General features: G+C 40.5%; 1 protein-coding gene across 4 annotated transcripts in view; it reads left to right on the forward strand.

Moving 5' to 3' along the window:
• Window positions 1-19,294, forward strand: part of SCAPER (S-phase cyclin A associated protein in the ER) — a 258,505-nt gene that overhangs the window by 208,558 nt on the left and 30,653 nt on the right. For all 4 annotated transcript variants that reach the window (XM_032469107.1, XM_032469110.1, XM_032469109.1 and 1 more), the window contains one exon: window positions 17,131-17,368. In XM_032469107.1, the coding sequence (XP_032324998.1) occupies window positions 17,131-17,368 (238 nt within the window). The remainder of the gene's footprint in view (window positions 1-17,130; window positions 17,369-19,294) is intronic.

Raw genomic sequence — 19,294 nt, forward strand, 5'->3', positions numbered from 1 at the left:
TTTGGGTGTCAGAACTTACACTGTTAATCTCTGTTTCAACATGGGAGAGAAAAAGCACTTACTGATGATTTTTGTACCAGGCTTGGCTTTGAACAATGAACTTGCATTTTTTAAGTAAAACTGTGCTCTTCTAGCGAAAGAATTGATTTTATGTTAGGATTACTCCAGAATTTTAATGTGGAAATTGTTCACAAGCTATAATTCTTAAATCACTCCAGCGAAATTCAAAAATCTGTAGTAAGACTTTCAGAAATGCCTGTTTGGCCTTTACTGTTACCAGTTTTCCATTCTTGGTCCTATAAGAAGTAAAGAGAAAAAGGATGGTTTTCAAATCTTGAGGCAATGACTCAGCTGCCATAATTGGCTGAGGTTCACTGAGCCCTCCTCAAGGTGCTGGCTCCTTAGCTGAACTAACAGGATCAGAACAGTAATGAGGAACCATGGGTTACAGCCGACACAGGCCCTCCACTTAGTCAGCAATCACTTCTAGATACAGACGGTGCTGAGAACTATGCCAAGAGAGCCTTTCCTGGATCCACAGTGGATCCACAGTGAAATAGTTTACAGCCCTCATGACTGCAAAGAAGAGAGAGGAGCTTGTAAAACTAGCTAATTCTGATTGGTTGGAAAAGACTATTCTGAATTCTAGAATATTTTTACACAAAAATAAGTTTGTTGTCATATGTATTTGTGGTTTTCATTTTCATATCCGTAAACTACACTAACAAAATGGGTTCTAGCCAAAGTCCCTGGAAACCTGTGTCATAAAAAGATCAGAATGATTTGTGATTTAGCCCATTAATTATGTGGATACAAATGAGTGCTTCTCAAGTGTTTAAGTGTGCTTGAAAACCATTTGTTCAAGCAAAGGTAAACTTTAGCTCTGCCTGCCTGAATTATTCATTCATTCATTAAACAAATATTTATGTAGCACATGCTCTGTGCCAGGCCCTGTGCTAGGCTTGGGAGAAAGCAAAAATGACTCAGACATTGACCTTCTCCTCAGGAACCTTGTAAGCTAGTGAAGAAGGTGCATTTACAAATATCCATGGGATAATATCCTTGGAGAGTAATACAGAGAATAGAAAATAACACACAAACAACACTTAGCGCACTGCCCAGCACATAGTAAATGCTTAATAAATACTGAATTATCACATCATCATTGGTGGAGGGAGAGAGCACTCTTAGTTGTAGGAATTAGCTGTTTTCTAAAGCAACTAAAATTTAATCTGGGCCTTGAATGATTAAAAAAAAATGTTGGAACATTTAAAGTTGGGAAAAATGTAGACAAAGAAAATAGCATCAGCAAAGATACCAAGGCAGAAAAATACGAAGAATGAACAGAGTACTCACTTCAGCTGGATTTTGTAATGTAGGTAGTGGTGACTGTAGTGCCTCCCAGACTGTTATGGTTCAAATGAGATAATAAATACAAAAATACTGTGTGATACATAAAATGATCTATTGAATGTGGTGGTGGCAGTGGTGTCATTAAAAGCCTTTGACCAGGGCAGTGACATGCTAAGAACCATGTTTGGGAGTTACCATGTGAAGAATGTATTAGAGAGGCAGCAGAAAGTAGAAAAGACCATTGAGAGTCATCTGGGTAAAAGGCAAAAGGAATGGAAAAGAAGAACATTTAAAAATCTTCTCATAGTCTCTCTCTGTATGTGTGGCATCACTAGTCTCCCAGGCACCAAGCTCCAGTTGTCGTCTGTCTCATCGCTCTTCTCTGCACCCCAGATCTAATCTGCTATCACAGTCCATTGACTGGAAGGAACCTTAAAGTCACCTTAACCCAATCTTCCATTCAGATTTGAATTTCTCAAGTAACCTTATTCAGCCTATAGTTGAACATCTTCATTGATAGGAAACTCATTATTTACTAAGGGAGCCTGTTCTGCCATTGATCAGTTTTAATGCCTTAAAAGCCTCTCCTTCTACAGGCTGTGATTTGTCTCCCTAATGCTCCCTCCCAGCGCTGCCACTTGCTCCTTGGCAACACGCAGGCTGTCCTGACCCCGCTCTTCTCCCTCGGCTTCTCTGGCCTCACCCTCCCACGTGTTCTCCTTTACTTCTCTTTGCTCCAGTTCCTTTGGCCATGTAACAAATTACCCCAAAATTTAGTGGCATAAAACAACAATCTGTTAATCTCACAGATTCTGTGTGTCAAAAATTCTGTCAAAATACAGGGAGCACGGCTCATCTTTGTTCCACAGTGTCTGGGTCTCAGTGGGAGGACGTGAAGGCTGGAGGTCGGAGTCATCTGAGTGCTTGTTCACGCATTTGTGGTTCACACTGGCTGTTTGCTGGGGACCTTTCCATGTGGTCTCTCTGCACAGGCTAATCTGGGCTCCCTCACAGCGTGGTGGCAGGTTCCACGGAGAAGCATCCTGACCAGTGAGAGGGCCAGGTGGAAACTGTATCACTTTCTGTAACCTAACCTCAGAAGTCACACAGTGTCCCCTCCACTGACATCACAGCAGTCACAGAGTCCCACTCAGCTTCAAAGGAAAGAGAAATAGACTTCATCTCTTCATGTGGAATATGAATGTTCTAGAAGAGCATATTGTACCAGAGATATTGCTGTGGTTATGTTTGAAAGACGCAGTCTGCCACATTCCAACCTCGTCTAGGGATAAGTGTGTTCCCACTCTCGCATTCTCATCGGTATCTGTTCTCTCTGCAGTCTCATACTTGGTGTTGTCACCTTTCTCCTGTCATCTTTTGCCACTGTCCTTGGACAAAGGGCTTGGCTTGATGGTTTGGGGAGATGGGGAATGAAGCATATATAATAGGACTAAGCAAGTGGAACTAGGTGTGCTATTTTTATATGTATTGTATCCCACTTTGTTCCAAAAGATTTGATATGACTTACAGAAATGTATACTTCAAAAAAATTTTTTTAAAGATGAAAAATTAGAATAAAAATAGATAGTAAAAAGTAAATCAAGCCAGAAGCAAGTAAAGTTCAGGCACAAACTATCTTCATAAACAAGGCCCTGATAGACGTTTCCTGTTGGAATTCCTACTGGCAGTTTCTACCAGGAACTTTTATTTAGTATGTCAGATTCTAAGCTCATTGACTTTCAACCAAAGTTGAAGTTTTCCTCCAAATTACCTTATTCTGCTCATGATTATAGTCATCTGCACAGATTCTTAAGACCCAAAACCTTAGTTATCTTTAACTTTTGTCTTTCAGAGTCCAATCCAGTCCTATCCAATTCAATCAAAAAATGCTTGCCTCAGAAAGAGGACACAGCACCTACTGTTTATACCTCATACTTGATATTTGTCTACTTCTAATTCTTTAGTTCTTTTGTCCTGATTATATGTTTTATGTCTTCCAATTAAAAGGTTTCACTAAGGAGAGAGACTAAATACCCAGACTGCTCCCTTCCAGGCACCTAGCAGCAGGCCAGAAATAAAACAAGAACTCGGGAAACAGCTGTGACTGGCAGTGTTAGCAAACACCAGTGTGTACCACTGACCTGCGCCAGCGCCCCATTTCCTGGCCTACTCTTGACGTAGGAGGAAGGGCTGCCCACATCTCATGTTCTTCCCCTAACATAAGAAGGAGGTGTCCAAGGCCTTCATGCTTTTAGCATGCCTTGCTGAGACCATTCCCCCTCTCTTCCTTCCATTGCTTTGGGAAATCTTTATTAATTACTGTTTACCGAGCACTTGTTATGTGCCAGACACTTCTCAAGTGATTAAGAATTCAGTGGTGCATGAAAAAAGTGCTCAATATCGTTAATTATCAAAGAAATGCAAATCAGAACTACAATGAGGTGTCACCTGACACCAGTCAGAATGGCCATCATTAAAAGTCCATGAACAATTAATGCTAGAGAGGGTGTGGAGAAAAGGGAACCCTTCTACACTGCTGGTGGGAATGCAGTTTGGTGCAGCCATTATAGAAAACAGTATGGAGATTCCTCAAGAAACTAAAAATAGACTTACCATATGATACAGCAATCCCACTCCTGGGCATATAGCCGGAGGGAACTCTATTTCAAAGAGATACATGCACCCCAGTGTTCGTATTAGCACTATATACAACAGCCAAGACTTGGAAGCAACCTACATGTCCCTCGATAGATGACTGGTAAAGCAGCTGTGGTATATTTATACAATGGAATACTACTCATCCATGAAAAAGAATAAAATAATGCCATTTGCAGCAACATGGATGGACCTGGAGATCATCATTCTAAGTGAAGTAAGCCAGAAAAATATCATATGATATCACTCATATGTGAAATCTAAAAAAAAAAAAAAAAGGAAAAGAAAGACACTGTTGAACTCAACTACAAAACAGAAATAGACTCACAGACATAGGTAAACAACTTATGGTTACCGAAGGCAAGTGGGTGGGAAGGGATAAATTTGGGAGTTTGAGATTTGCAATGTTAACCACTATATATAAAAATAAATTTAAAAAAACAAATTTCTTCTGTATAGCACAGGGAACTATATTCAATATCTTGTAATAACCTTTAATGAAAAAATATGAAAACAAATATATAAACAGAAAGGATCCAGTGGTGAACAAAACACCTGCTCTGTGGAACTTGCAGTCTAACAGGAGAAAAAGGTGACAAACCAACAAACAAATGATATAATTTTAGCTAGTGGTAGTGGCATGAGAAAATAAAGCAGGGTAATGTAGCAGAGTGACTTGAGCAGGGACTTCTGTAAATCGAACAGTCGGAGAAGCCTCTCTGGGGAGATGGCACTGAAGCTAAGAAGGAGCCAGCTCTGTAAAGACAAAAGGGGAGAATATTCTAGTTGAGCAGAATAGCAAGCTGATGATTCTCAAATATCTGACGTGGGTACGTACCAGAAACAGAGAAGGCAGGATGCTGGAACGTGATGAGTGCAAAAGTGCTAGGAGATGAAATGAGAGAGTAAGGGCCAAGAGGTGAGGACAGAGAGGGTGGAAGTTCGCGTTTTATTCTAAGTGTGATGGGAAGCCCTTGGAGGATTTAAGCAGGAGACCAACATGATCTGATTACTTAAAAAGCAGAAAGAGCACTTGTTTACTCTGTAGAGAATGGATTAGAAGGGCAAGAGTGGAATCCGGCAAGATCAGGCCGGAGGGAACTACACCACGCAGCCCGCACATGACAGGTTTGCCCTGTTACTCCCAGTTCCTCGCCCAGAAGTAACTGCTTTCACTTGGCAGCAACGCAGAGTCTCTGGCAGAGCTCCTTCAGCCTAACTGCCAAATGCTGAAGATAAGAGAAACACAAAATATCAGCTAAACTAGCCAAAATCAGCCTACGGCCCCTTGCTGTTTACAGTGACTATGAGAAAACTGAAGATGGAGAGGTCAGAAGTGTCCTGCCTGAGAGGCGTTCTTGGACAACAGCCCGTCACCTGCAGGAAGGTCTGGGACCCTGTGCTGTTCTCGGTCGTCTGGAGCTGCTGCATCTCTGCTCCTCCGTGCCCTTTCTTCCTTTCACCTTTGTTGTCCCAGGACTGTCCTGAGCCCATCACCTCTTTATCTTCCACTTTCTCGGGCCTCCATTCAGACTTCTGCCAGAGACCAGAATTTCTTCTTAGGGGCCTCACCCTTTACCTTCCACTCTCATTGGGTCCTCTTGTCTTCCTCTTTCTCCAGAGTGTTGTAGGTTGTTGAGCCCAAACAGCAAGAATGTCTGTTTTCACTGTCCATCACTGCTCTTCCCAGGAAGTTTTCCTTCTCAGAAGTTCCTCTTTGAGTTCTGCTGAAACTCATAACCAGGTACTTGGGGAAATCCAGGTATCAACCAGCCTCGCTCTACCTAATGTTCTCACTCATTAATTGCCCTTGTATTTTTCCTCTTCTCTGACCAAATTTCCAGACTATCTTACAGTGCTTACACATGCATCTCTGCCACCTTGAGTTTTCTCTTGCTCTCACATCTCCACTAAGTCACCCTCATTCCTTTCAACAGGGCTCCAAATTAGACCTCCATGAAGCAAGCTATTTTCAACATCTCCTGTATACATAAAGTGTAGATTGTGTGTGTGTGTGTGTGTGTGTGTGTGTGTGTGTGTGTAGGAGACAATAATTTTCAAAGTTGATTCACTTCTGTTCCTACACCCCAGAATAGAACAGAACCTTAGGCACCTTCCAGTCCCATGCCCAGCTGAGTTTTGAGTGCCCTCTGCCACTTCAGTGAACATGTTCCTCCTCTTATTTGCAGAATAGAAAAGAATGTAATACCTCACCCACAGCCCATTTAACTTTTGGGTATTGTAATTGTTAGAAATTTTCCCATAAATTTATCTAATATGTGTTTTTGGGTAACATCTCTGCTCTGAGATAATAAATAACAGTGTAATAACCTCTTCAGTTTGAAAATAACCTTTATATTCTCCAGTTCTGAGATAAATTTCCCAATTCCTTCAAATGTTTCTCAGGTGACATTGTTTCCAGATACTTCACCACACAAATCACTTTCCTTAGGAACTTTCTGATACATCGATGTCCTGAATGTAATGCTGCCTCCAGTACTGGACCCCATACCCCAAGAACAGTTGTTTAGTGCAGTGGAGCAGGAGAAACCTTTCCACTTGTGTCCACTGTACTTGTGTGAGCTCAGTCAAAATTAGATTAGGTTAATGAGGAATCAAGCAAGACTGTTTCTTCATTTAAACAGGGAGGCAGCTAATTTACTAAGTCTTCCCCCCCACCACTGAAAGCTATCTTCCAGTCCCCTCTCACTTCCCCTCTGCCCATCCTAAACATATGCAGTTAGTTTTTATAATCTAAAAATAGGCTTTAATAGTCATTTCTATAAATTTCACCCTTTTTTAGGCCTCATTTATTTTTCATTCAACTCTTTTATGTGTTACTTCCTCCTCCTTGAAACTATCCTTACTTAGCTTCTAGGACACCACACTCCCTAATTTTCCTCCTACCCCACTGGTTCCTATTTTTCAGTTTCCTTTGCTACTTTATTCTCATCTCCCCAACTTCTACATATTAGAGTATCCCAAGGCTCAATTTGCAGATTAATCTTTGTTCACTCACTAGATGATCTGGCTTTGAATACCCTCCGTGTATTGATGACTCCCAGATATCTCAGGCGCAGATCACTCCTCTGAACTCTGGCTTATGTATTTATTCATTTATTCAGCAAATGTCTATTCAGTGGCTACTCTATGTCAGATATTGTTCCAAGTCCTGGGGACAAAACAGACAAAATTCCCTACCCTTGGGAAACTCATTTTATCCAACTTCCAATCTAGTATCTTCACTTAGAGGTCCAGTAGGCATCTTGAATTTAACAAGCTTAAAGCTGAATTCCTTGTTTGTCCTTCCCAGACATGCTCTATCCACTGTCTTCCCCATTTCCATAAATGGCAGCTTCATTCTTTCAATTACTCAGGCCAAAACCATTAAGACATTTTTCACTCTTCTTTTTCTCACACCTACATCCAGTCTATTAGGAAATCTTGTTGACTTTCCCTTCTGAATATTTTCAGAATCCAACCACTTCTTACCACATCCATGGCTATCATCCTGGTTCACCACCGTAATCTCCCACTTGGATGACTGAAACAGTCTCCTAACTGACCTCTCTGCTTCTGCCTTGGCTCTTCTAAAAACTTTTAAACCAGTGAGCTGTAGTGATTATTTTTAAACCAAAGTCATATTACATCCCTTCTCTGCTCAAAACCTTAAAATGGTTTTCCATCTCATTCAGTAAAATCATTCTAATGTCCTTACAATAATCTACAAGACCCTACCCTGTCTTCTTCCTGTTTCCTCTCTGCCCTCATCCCCGATTATTCTTCCACTTACTTAACCTGCTGTAGGCACACTGGCCTTCTTGCCATTTCTTGAATATGTCATGCATGGTCCTGGCTTAAGCCTTAAGACTTGCTGCTCCTCTGCCAAAAACACTTTTGCTGCAGGCACCCACGTGGCTTTCTTCCTCACTTTCTGTAGAATTCTGCTTAAGTAATACTTTAGAAAGGGATTCCTCAGCCACCCTATATAAAATAGCACCACCACCCCCATCTTCACTCCCTACCCATGTCCCCTGCTTCTCTAGAGAACTTAGCACACCTGCCATACTATATATTACATATTATATTTATTTGTTCATTATATCTCCTGCACTAACATGTAAGCTTTATGAGAAAAAGAATACAGATTTTATTTCTGAATCCCAGTGGCTAGAAAAGTGCTTGCCACAAAGTAGTTTCTCAGTAAATATTTGTTGAATAAATGACTCATGAATGACTAGGCCCCCTGTGGTAGGCAGAATAATGCCCTTTCTGAACATTCTACCCCAAAACAAAATACACATTCTTCTCAAGTGTACATGGGACATTTTCCAGGATAAAATACATACTAGGCCGCTAATTAAGTCTCAGTAGACTTTAAAAGATAGGCATCATACAAAATATCTTCTCTGACCATAACAAGATGAAGTAAGAAATCAATAATAAACCCAATCCAAAAATGGGCAGAAGACCTAAACGAGCAATCCTCCAAGGAAGACATACAAATGATCAATAGACACAAGAAAAAATGCTCAGTATCACTAATTATCAGAGAAATGCAAATCAAAGCTACAATGAGGTATCACCTCACACCAGTCAGAATGGCCATAATTCAAAAGTCCACAAATGACAAATGCTGGAGAGGCTGTGGAGAAAAGGGAACCCTCCTACACTGCTGGTGGGAATGTAGTTTGGTGCAGCCACTGTGGAAAACAGTATGGAGATTCCTCAAAAGACTAGGAATAGATTTACCATATGACCCAGGAATCCCACTCCTGGGCATATATCCAGAAGGAACCTTACTTCAAAATGACACCTGCACCCCAGTGTTCATAGCAGCACTATTTACAATAGCCAAGACATGGATACAGCCTAAATGTCCATCAACAGATGACTGGATAAAGAAGATGTGGTATATTTATATAATGGAATACTATTCAGCCATAAAAACCGACAACATAACGCCATTTGCAGCAACATGGATGCTCCTGGAGAATGTCATTCTAAGTGAAGTAAGCCAGAAAGAGAAAGAAAAATACCTTATGAGATCGCTCATATGTGGAATTTAAAAAAACAAACAAAAAACAAACAAAACAAATAAAACATAAATACAAAACAGAAACAGACTCATAGACATAGAATAGAAATTTGTGGTTGCCAAGGGGTCACGGGGTGGGAAGGGATAGACTGTGATTTCAAAATGTAGACTAGATAAACAAGATTATACTGTATAGCACAGGGAAATATATACAAGATCTTATGGTAGCTCACAGAGAAAAAAATGTGACTTGGAATATATATATGTTCATGTATAATTGAAAAATTGGGCTCTACACTGGAATTTGACACAGCATTGTAAAATTATTATAAATCAATAAAAAATGTTTGAAAAGAGAAATCAATAATAAAAGTAAAACTAGAAAATTCACAAATTTGTGGAAATTAAAGCACTCTTAAAAAAAATCATTCAAGAACTAAATCACAAAGGAGATTTGAAAATACTTATAGGTGAATGAAAATGAAAACACAGCATATCAAAACTTACAGCTAAAAACAGCTAACAAAATGGCAATAAGTACATACCTATCAATAATTACTTTAAATGTAAATGGACTAAATGCTCCAATCAAAAGATATTGAGTGGCTGAATGGATTAAAAAACAAGATCCATATATATGCTACCTACAAGAGACTCACTTTAGATCTAAAGACACACACAGACTGAAAAGTGAGGATTTAGAAAAAGGTATTCCATGCAAATGGAAATCAAAAGAAAGATGGGGTAGAAATGCTTATATCAGACAAAACAGACTTTAAAACAGGCTGTACTAAGAGACAAAGAGGGACATCACACAATGATCAAGGATCAATCCAAGAAGAAGATAGAACAATTGCAAATACATATGCACCCAAGATAGGAGCACATCAATACATAAAGCAAATATTAATGGATATAAAAGGAGAAATTGACAGTAACACAGTAATAGTAGGGGATTTTAACACCCCACTTTCATCAATAGACAAATCATCCTGACAGAAGTCAATAAGGAAACACTGGCCTTAAATGAGAAATTAGACCAAATAGACATAAATATAAAGAAGATTTCATCCAAAAGCAGCAGAATACACATTCTTTAAAAGTGTACATGGAACATTCTCCAGGATAGATCATATACTAGACCACAAAACAAGTCTCAGTAAATTTAAGAAAACTGAATTCATATCAGGCATCTTTTTTGACCAAAACGCTATGAGACTAGAAATCAAAGAAGAAATTTTAAAAATACCCAGAGACAAATGAAAACAAAAACACAATGATCCAAAATCTGTGAGACCCAGCAAAAGCAGTTCTAAAAGGGAAGTTAATAGCGATACAAGCTTACCTCAGAAAACAAGAAAAACCTCAAACAAACAACCTAGCCTTTTGCCTAATGGAACTACAAAAAGAACAGACAAACAAAATTCAAAATTAGTAGATGGAAAGAAATCATAAAAATAAGAGCAGAAATCAATGAAGTAGAGGCTAAAAAAAAAATAGAAAAGCTTTTCCTCTAATATCAGAACAAGGCAAGGATGCCCACTTCTGCCACTTCTATTCAACATAGTACTGGAAGTTCTAAACAAAGCAATTAAGTGAGGAAAAGAACTAAAATTCATCTAAAATGAAAGGGAAGAAGGAAGATTTTCTATTTGCAGATGATATGATCTTACATTGTAGAAAACCCCAAAGATTCCACCTAAAAATCTGTTAAAACTAATGATTGAATTCAGTGAAGCAGCAGAATACAAAGTCAGCTAACTCATAACAATCAGTGGCATTTTTATACACGTAACAATGAACCATCTGAAGACGAAATTATGAAAACAGTTCTACTTACGGTAGCATCAAAAGGAAAACTTAAGAATTAGCTTAACCAGGAAGGTGAAAGAGTTGTACGATGAAAAGTACAAAACATTGCCAAAAGAAATTAAAGAAGGCATACATTGGAAATACATCCCATGTTCATGGATTACAAGACTCAAGATTCCTGCGATGTCATTACTACCCAAAGCAATCTATATAGATTCCTTGCAATCCCTCTCAAAATCCCAATGGCTTTTTTTTTTTCAAAAATAGAAAAAAACCCATCCTAAAATTCATATGGAATCTCAGGGGACCCCCCAAATAGCCAAAACAGTCTTGAAAAAGAAGAACAAAGTGGGAGGACTCACACTTCCTCATTTCAAAACTTACTACAAAGATACAGTAATCAAAATAGTGTGATATTGACATAAAGACAGATGTCTATAGCAATGGAATAGAGTAGAGAGCCCAGACTTAAACCCTTGTATAGGTAGTGAAATGATTTTGACAAGGGTTCCAAGACCATTGAATAGGAAAGGACAGCCTCTTCAACAAATGGTACTGGAGAAACTGGATATCCATAAGCAAAAGAATGAAACTGAACATTTACCTTAACATCATAACTTGAAATGGATCAGAAACCCAAATGTAAGACCTAAAACTTTTAAACTCTTAGAAGGAAACATAGGGCAAAAGCTTCATGACATTGGAGTTAGCAGTGATTTCTTTGGAAATGACTACCAGAGGCATAGGCAAATGAAAAGTAGACAGACTACATGGAAATTTTTTTGATTTGTGCATCTAAAGATAATATCAGCAGAGTAAAGGAGTAACCCAAAGAATGGGAGAAAATATTTGCAAGTCATATATCTGATAAGTTCCTGATTAATATCCAGGAACTATGGAAAACTCCTAAAATTCAGCAACAAACAGCTCAATTAAAAAGTGGGCAAAAGCCTTAAATAAACATTTCTCCAGAGAAGATATACAAAAGGTCAATAAGCACCTGAAAAAATGTTCAACATCATTGATCATAGGGAAATGCAAATCAAAACTACAATGAGATATATCCCCTCACACCCATTAGGATGCCTACTGAAAAAAAAAAAAAAAAGCTTTGGTGAGGATGTGGAGAAATTGGAGCACTTACGCATTGTTGGTGGGAATGTAAAATAGGACAGCTGCTGTGGGAAATGTTATGGCAGTTACTCAAAAAATTAAAAATAGAATCACCATATGATCAAGCCGTTCTACTTCTGGATGTATATTGAGAAGAATTAGGAGCAGGATCTTGAAGACATGTTTGTATACTCATGTTCATAGCAGCATTATTCACGGTAGCTAGAAATGGAAGCAACCCAAGTGTCCATCAGTGGATGAATGGATAAACAAAATTTGTTATATACATATAGTGGAATATTATTCAGTCTTAAAAGGAAGGAAATTCTGTCATGTGCTACATCATGGATGAACCTTGAGGACATTATGCTATGTGAAATAATCCAGTCACAAAAAACCAAATAGTGTATAATGATTTCACTTGTATAATTTACTTAGAGTAGTCAGAATCATGGAAACAAAGTAAAATGGTGCTTGCTGGGGGGAGGGGGAATGGAAAGTTACTGTTTAATGAGTATAACAGAGTTTCAGCTTTACAGGATGGAGATGGTTGGTAGTAATGGTTGCACAGTATGTTTAATACTATTGAACTGTACACTTAAAAATAGTTAAGGGGGTAAATTTTGTGTGTATGTTACCACAATAAAAAAAAGCCATGGGTTGGGGGATAATGCCCTGCCAAAGATATTTATACCCTAATCCTCAGAACCTACAAATAAATACAAATGTAAACCTCACATGGCAGAAGGGATTTTGCAGAAATGATTAAGGATCCTGAGACTGGGAGAGTAGCCTGGATTATCCAGGTGGGCCCAGCGTAATCACAGAGGTCCTTGTGAATGAAAGAGGGAAGCAGGAAAGTCAGCAGTTAGAGGGACTTGAAGACGCTGTGCTGCTGGCTTTGAAGACGGAGGAAGGGGCTGAAAGCCAAGGAATGGAACCCTACTCTAGATGTTGTAAAAGGCAAGGAAATAAATTTGCCCCTACAGCCTCCAGGAGGAACACAGCTTGGTAACACTTTAATTTTAGCCCAGGATACTTATTTTGGATTTCTGACCCCCAGAACCATAAGAGAATAAATTTGTGTTGTTTTGAACAGCTAGCTTGTGATAATCTTTCCAGCGGCAGTAGGAAACTGACGCACCTCCTACCCCTACTAGTCTGTAACCTCCTCTAGGACAGGGGCCTGGTCTTCCTGGACTTTGCACATCATGGGTGGTCACTGTTCCTCGAGTACGGGTACTTTGGCTTTTTAAATGAGAGCATATGACAGATCATCATGTCCCTTTTGCTCACTGCAAAGCCTGATGAATGATGATATTACCGTTTGCAGGTCAGCTTTCTCAGTACGTGAGAGCCCACTACTGGAATACCTCTCTAAGAAATAATTCACTTCTCCTTGAGCAGTGAAGTTCACATCCATCATTGGGAGAGACAGTGGCTTAATCCCACCCACTCCCAGCACTAGGCAGACCTTTGAGTGAATCTGGATTCAGAGGCTAAAATGGGAGATTCTGACAAGGTGCCTCAGGGATTCCAGATCTAAGGGAGGGAACAAAGCCAAAATCCAAGAAGCTAGGAGAACAGTCTGCAAGATCACCAGCACTAAGCAGATCAGGATGGACGTTACCAAGCCAGAAGTCTGGGACACAAGGATGCCAGAGCAAACAAGCCAGAAACAAATGGGAAAAGGGGGTTATACTGTCTGGGGCTGTCACAGCTGCCTTTTTGGACCAGATAAGGTCTGGTACGTAAGTAATTTAAAATACCAAAGATGGCATGGATAACACTTGATTCATGCTCACAAATCATTGCTTTTTTTGCCCAGCTATCCTATCCTTCAAAGCAGAGTAGAGTTTTCAGAACTGTGCAGGAGTGTTGACGACTCAGTTAGTTTTTCTGATTGAATCTAGCTTTTAATAAACAGAAATGAACATGCCACTAAGACCTCTAGTCCTAGAGACCAAAGAGAAACACTGCAAAATCCAGTAAAATTCAGAAGATCTCAGAGTGTAATATACAAAAGGTTTCAGATCTGATTTTTCATATCTTCTGTGTATTTTTAAAAGAAAACTTTTTATAACTTGTGCCTGATATGAATAAGGCCTTTTACTTTTTTATTATAAACATTTAGGCTTAAAGTGATTATAGCTGACATTTAAGACCAACAGGAGCCAGGGGCCTGTTCATGGACAAATTATCTGTATTTCAAACTAAATCAAAAGTAAACATTCTCTCTTAAGTCCCTTCAGGTCTACATTAGTCCTGTGGAAGCCAAATGCAGCAGACAAGCCCTCCCCCTCCCTTCCACCCTCTGCGTTCTGTAGGATCATTTTAAAGTGAATCATCTTTTCCATGAAGCTATATTATACACAATTTTGAACTGTTTCCACATCTGAGTTCTTGAATGCTAATTTAATTGATTTTTCTGAGTCAGCATTTTTATTTCATCAGAAGAATACTGCAAAAGATCCTGAAATGTGTTGTTTTATAGTTTAGTAGTTCCCTAAATAGGGTGGGGTGCAGAGAGGAGGAACTCTTCTCATGGCTTTCACTTGCTTTTTAAAATTTTTTTGAAGAAGTAATAGCATTTATTTAATAAGTGTTTAAAAAGATTAGCTATTATAAAGTGTTCTAAATGATAAAGCTGTATTCCTGAATATCTGCATTTGAATATGCTGATAATCAGTTTAAAAATAACACAGGCAGTAAGGAGGAGGTCCCCATTCTGAAATCACAGAGCAGTAAAACTGCTGTCACCAGCAATGATGTCACTCACCCCCAAGGTTCTGAAAGCCTATTAGAAATTAGCTTTAGGGAGAAATGTCTTCTGACTTGTCATTGGTTCTAAAAGGCAGTCAGTGTTAAACAAACACAGACCCCTTTTTGGAACCTGTATCATAAACTCAGACACATTAATCTCTAGTCAGGGTCTGACCCCTAACTCAGGGCTATAATGGAAGGAAGGAGGGAACAGCCAGCGGACATTAGCTAACAGTTTGTGTAAAGGTTCAGATGTGCCTATAAGCAAATAAATATCATTTATGAACTTTTTTTTTTTTTACTGAGTCCCATAAGACAAGAAGTGGTCTCTCCATGATGATACAAAATTACATTACAGTCTCTGTGTACTTTGTTTAACAGTGTTCAGTTAATCTGAAAATTTGATTTAAGAGAAGGCTTGGAGGCAGAAGAAGAGGTCACCTCCTGTTTGGCCTGGTTGTTTTGGTCTTTAGACAAAGCACTGCCTTTAAGAGAGTCAAAAGTTCTTGGTGGTACCCCTGCCTTTGCCACCAACAAACGTGTATGACCTAAAATATCTCACTGACTCTCTCTAGGTCTCATTTGCTTCGCGTGTGCAGTGGGGAGAACGATACTTTCTCCACCAACTATGAAGAGCTGAGACTGAGACGAGGTGAAAGATGTGAATGCACTTAGCAGGCCCTGCCGTGCAAATGAGACGACAGTATTTCAGAAGGGCTGCTTCCTTGAGATGAGATCAAGCATGCAGTATCATCCCACGCCCTCAGCAATGTCAGAAGTAGTGCACCTTCCGGAAGTAAACGCTTACCGTGGTTATGAACAAAACTCTTCTTCCATGCAGTTAGCAAATTAAAATGAATAAAATAATCCCTTTAGAAAAAAATTATGGATTAGAAAACCAGACATGATACTAGAAACTTGCCAGCCAGCACTTTCAAATTCTTATTTAATTAGTGGCTTCTCTTCAGTGCTCCTGGGCAAGTTAAAGACATAAGCATAGATCGTTCATGCCTCTCTCCCATTGTAGATTCCAGCCGAAAGAACCAAAACAACAATAACGACAACAAAAATAGGGGGAAACCTGTGTCAGGGTTACAAGTAGGGAAGGGCGTCATCCCGTGGCAGAAACATAAAGATGCTTCTGCTCAGGATCGTGCAGATCGTACCAGATTGAAGGGAGAGACGCTGAGCAGGGACTTGTAACATCCCTTCCTGAGAAAAAGCTGCCTCCCCTGACGGAAGGTGACTGGCCCACTTGGAACAGCACTGGGAGACCTGAGGATGTGCACAGTGGTTAGAACACATGACTACAGCAGCTGCAGACCTAACATTCAGATTCAGACCCAGTGGAGAAAAAGTGAGGGCTTCTTTCCAAGCATTTCGGCAGAAGAATCTCCCTCCGTTCCATTCTCTCTGGCATGACATGCGCCATCCCTGAACCATGCTGAGCAGTCAGAGAGAAAATGTGCCCCTCACCATGGGCCTACGCACCCTTAAGCCAGCGTGAATGGGAAGGGGCCCACCTGGAACACCTTGGCCCTGAGAAGGGGAGAGGTGTTTCCTCAGAGAGAAACCCAGGTACAGTTTCCAGGGGAAAAAAGGGTGAATAAATGATTGGCAGCCACAGTTACTAAAGCTGCAGACTCTTGGTCACTCGATGCCTCGTGTATACCTGAGTTCAGGAGTGAGGTGGACTAGGCAAACACTTGCCTTTCCTATTGATTTTGGGAATTCGTGTGCCACTGACATTGCTCTGGCTCCTCCACAGCACTGGCTGCCCCCGTGGCCAGGCTGACTTCACGGTGGTTTGTGAGAAGCTAATCCAGCACTGGCTTGTCCTTAGGAGTCTGGCCCCTCTGACCTGTCCTGCCAGTACGCCTTGAGGATGGACCTGTGCCTTCAGAGGCAGTTGCAGAATCTCCCTGTCACAGTATACCAACACGCGACTCGGGTTTTGAGGCCTCATGCTTTCCTGGTAACTGCCTCCCCTGAGAAGATTGCCCTGTGTGTCCAGAAAGGAAGCCATGGTGTTTTTGATTTCTGAGTCCCAATAGTTCTCATGGACTCTGCCCCGTTCCCCCAGACTTAGAAGCTCAGTGCAGCGGGGCTACCGAGGCTGCACGGGGCCCAGAGGCCGGTGGCGCTCCGCCCCGGCTGCAGGATGCTTGCCGGCCACTGCTCCAGCCGGGCAGCTGGGTCTCCCAGCGGGAGAAAGGGGCGAGCCGCGGTGCGCTGGGGCGGGGAGGGCTGCACTTACTCCTGGAGGTTTCCTGTTACCTTACTGCACAGCTCAGATGGTTTGTTTTTAACGGTCTGCTTGTCTTGTTCCATCTGACCTATAAAAATGCTAACATCCTTTAAGATTTCTCTTCAAGACTTGAATGTTTCTTTGTCAGGTCACACAGCATATTTGACAACAATCGCCAGGATCCCACAGGACTGACCGCTGCTCTTCAGGCCACAGACCTGGCCGGAGTTCTGCATATGCTCTACTGTGTCCTCTTCCACGGAACAGTCTCAGACCCTGGTGCCACCAGTCCCAAGGAGAGTTACGCTCAGAACACAGTCCAAGTGGCCATTCAGAGTTTACGTTTCTTCAACAGCTTTGCAGCTCTTGATCTGCCTGCTTTTCAGGTACCAGGCATTGGTTAACCATCCACAAGTTAATAATTTTCTGTAGATATGATGTGAGGTTCTTCTGGGTTGGGGCATAAGGAATAAGCTACAATAAAGGGAATTATAAAAATACTATTTATTAAGCTGCTAATTACAGGAATTGTACTAGGTGCTCTACATATGCTTTCTCATCTATTCTCATGACTATCCTATAAAATATTACTATACCCATTTTACAGGTGGAAGAGCTGGCAGTTAAGTAATTTGCCCAGAGTTACGTGTGGCTGAGCCCGGCCATGATTCTATGACCCCAAAGCCTATGCCACAATACTAGTTATAAATCTTCTGTCTTGATTTCTTTAGAAAAGGCATTATCATCCTATCAACATTTAAATATTAAGAAAAGTAATGGTTTCTTACGTAAGTGGAACCAGAATTAGATAAATTGTTTTGATTGAGAAGACTTTCTATGGATGATTTAACTGACTTGCGGCCAGTGTGAAGCGCATGTGTAGTTAAGTGTGCAAAGCCTGTAAGGTAAGGTTTATAGCTAAAGAAAGAAACCCTGCTTTATGCTGTAACACCAGTCTGTCAGCTTAGAAACAGATTTTTTTCATGTAGGAAATTTAATTTTCAAAACCATTGAACCTTTGGAGCAGAGCAACCCCCAAGGAGTAGACTTTCTCTTTCAGTTTATTAACTGTCAAGTGATTTCATTAAAAAAGGAACAAACTTGGCAGATGATGAACTCATAATTTAGATGAATTGCTTTGCTCAAAGGGAAAAAGGTTATAGAGATACAAATGTATGAAAACAGTGGTCTTCAGCCATAGTGGGATGGAAGAAACACTTCTGTTTTGCAGCTGATGACAGGTGTGCAGTTCTTGTCTTCTTGGCAGTCCCCTCACAACTAGAAATTAGTGAGTTGTATCATTGGATTCAGTATCTTTCAAGTCTGTAGATTAGTTCATCCATCACAAGAACAGAAATCTCTTCCTTAAGGTTAATGCTCTTCAGTTTTCAAAGCAATTGAGCTAGCTTTAGGTGGTACCTACCCAATATGTAAAATTCTGAGAGTTTATAGCCACACCTAAGACAGGAGATACCTGCTTCAGAAAATGCCAGTGGTTCTTGCGTCTGGGTTGAACATTTCTATTTTATGAAGACCCAAGTGCATTCTGTTCTGTCCAGAAACAGCTTGGGAATAAAGACATGCTCATTTTATGTCCTCAGAATGTGGAGGCCAGCAATCTGCCCATCAGCTAGATCCAACTAGAGTGATTTGTTACCAGGGATTATGAAAAGCAAATACTTAAAAAATATCCCTTAGTTTGTAGTTTTATGGGTCTTCTGACCAGGATTATGTTGCTGCAGGGGGCTCCACATCACACACAAGCATTTATGCTAAGTCAGCCCTTCTGTCGTCCACTCTTGAGTGTCAGGGGTCCCAGGTCCCTGCTCCCCTCACCCTCCCATGAGCTCACAGCCTGTGCATGCCTCGCTCAAAAGAAGCACCACTGAACTCCAGCCAGTCTGCTCCCTAGTGGCCTTCAAAGGCACAGTGGCCAATAATGTTAGAAAAATTGTAAGTCTGTTTCTGTAACCCTTTATGCCAAACTAAGATAAAAACCAAGGTTTCTCTTCTCCAGCTCCATGCTTCAAAATATTAGCCCTTATTTGAGCCACATTTGCCGCAACCACAGGAAAAACACCAGGATGACTCAAGAGTATCGAAGCCATTCTTAGAGTGAAATGCCCCGCCTCCCAAGTGGAAGGTCCTTTCTTGGCAGGTTCTTAGCATCCTAACAGTTCTCCAGTACCTTTGCTTCTTTCTTCTCTCTCCTTCCTGTAGCTCCATGTTTTTCTTATTTTTCCTGTTTTTTTTTTTTTTTTTTTTTTTGGATCCCCGTTCTGACTCTCCTGTTATTTTATTTTAGTCAATTT

This window comes from Camelus ferus, chromosome 27 (genome assembly GCF_009834535.1).
Source record: "Camelus ferus isolate YT-003-E chromosome 27, BCGSAC_Cfer_1.0, whole genome shotgun sequence".
Taxonomy (NCBI): Eukaryota; Metazoa; Chordata; class Mammalia; order Artiodactyla; family Camelidae; genus Camelus; species Camelus ferus.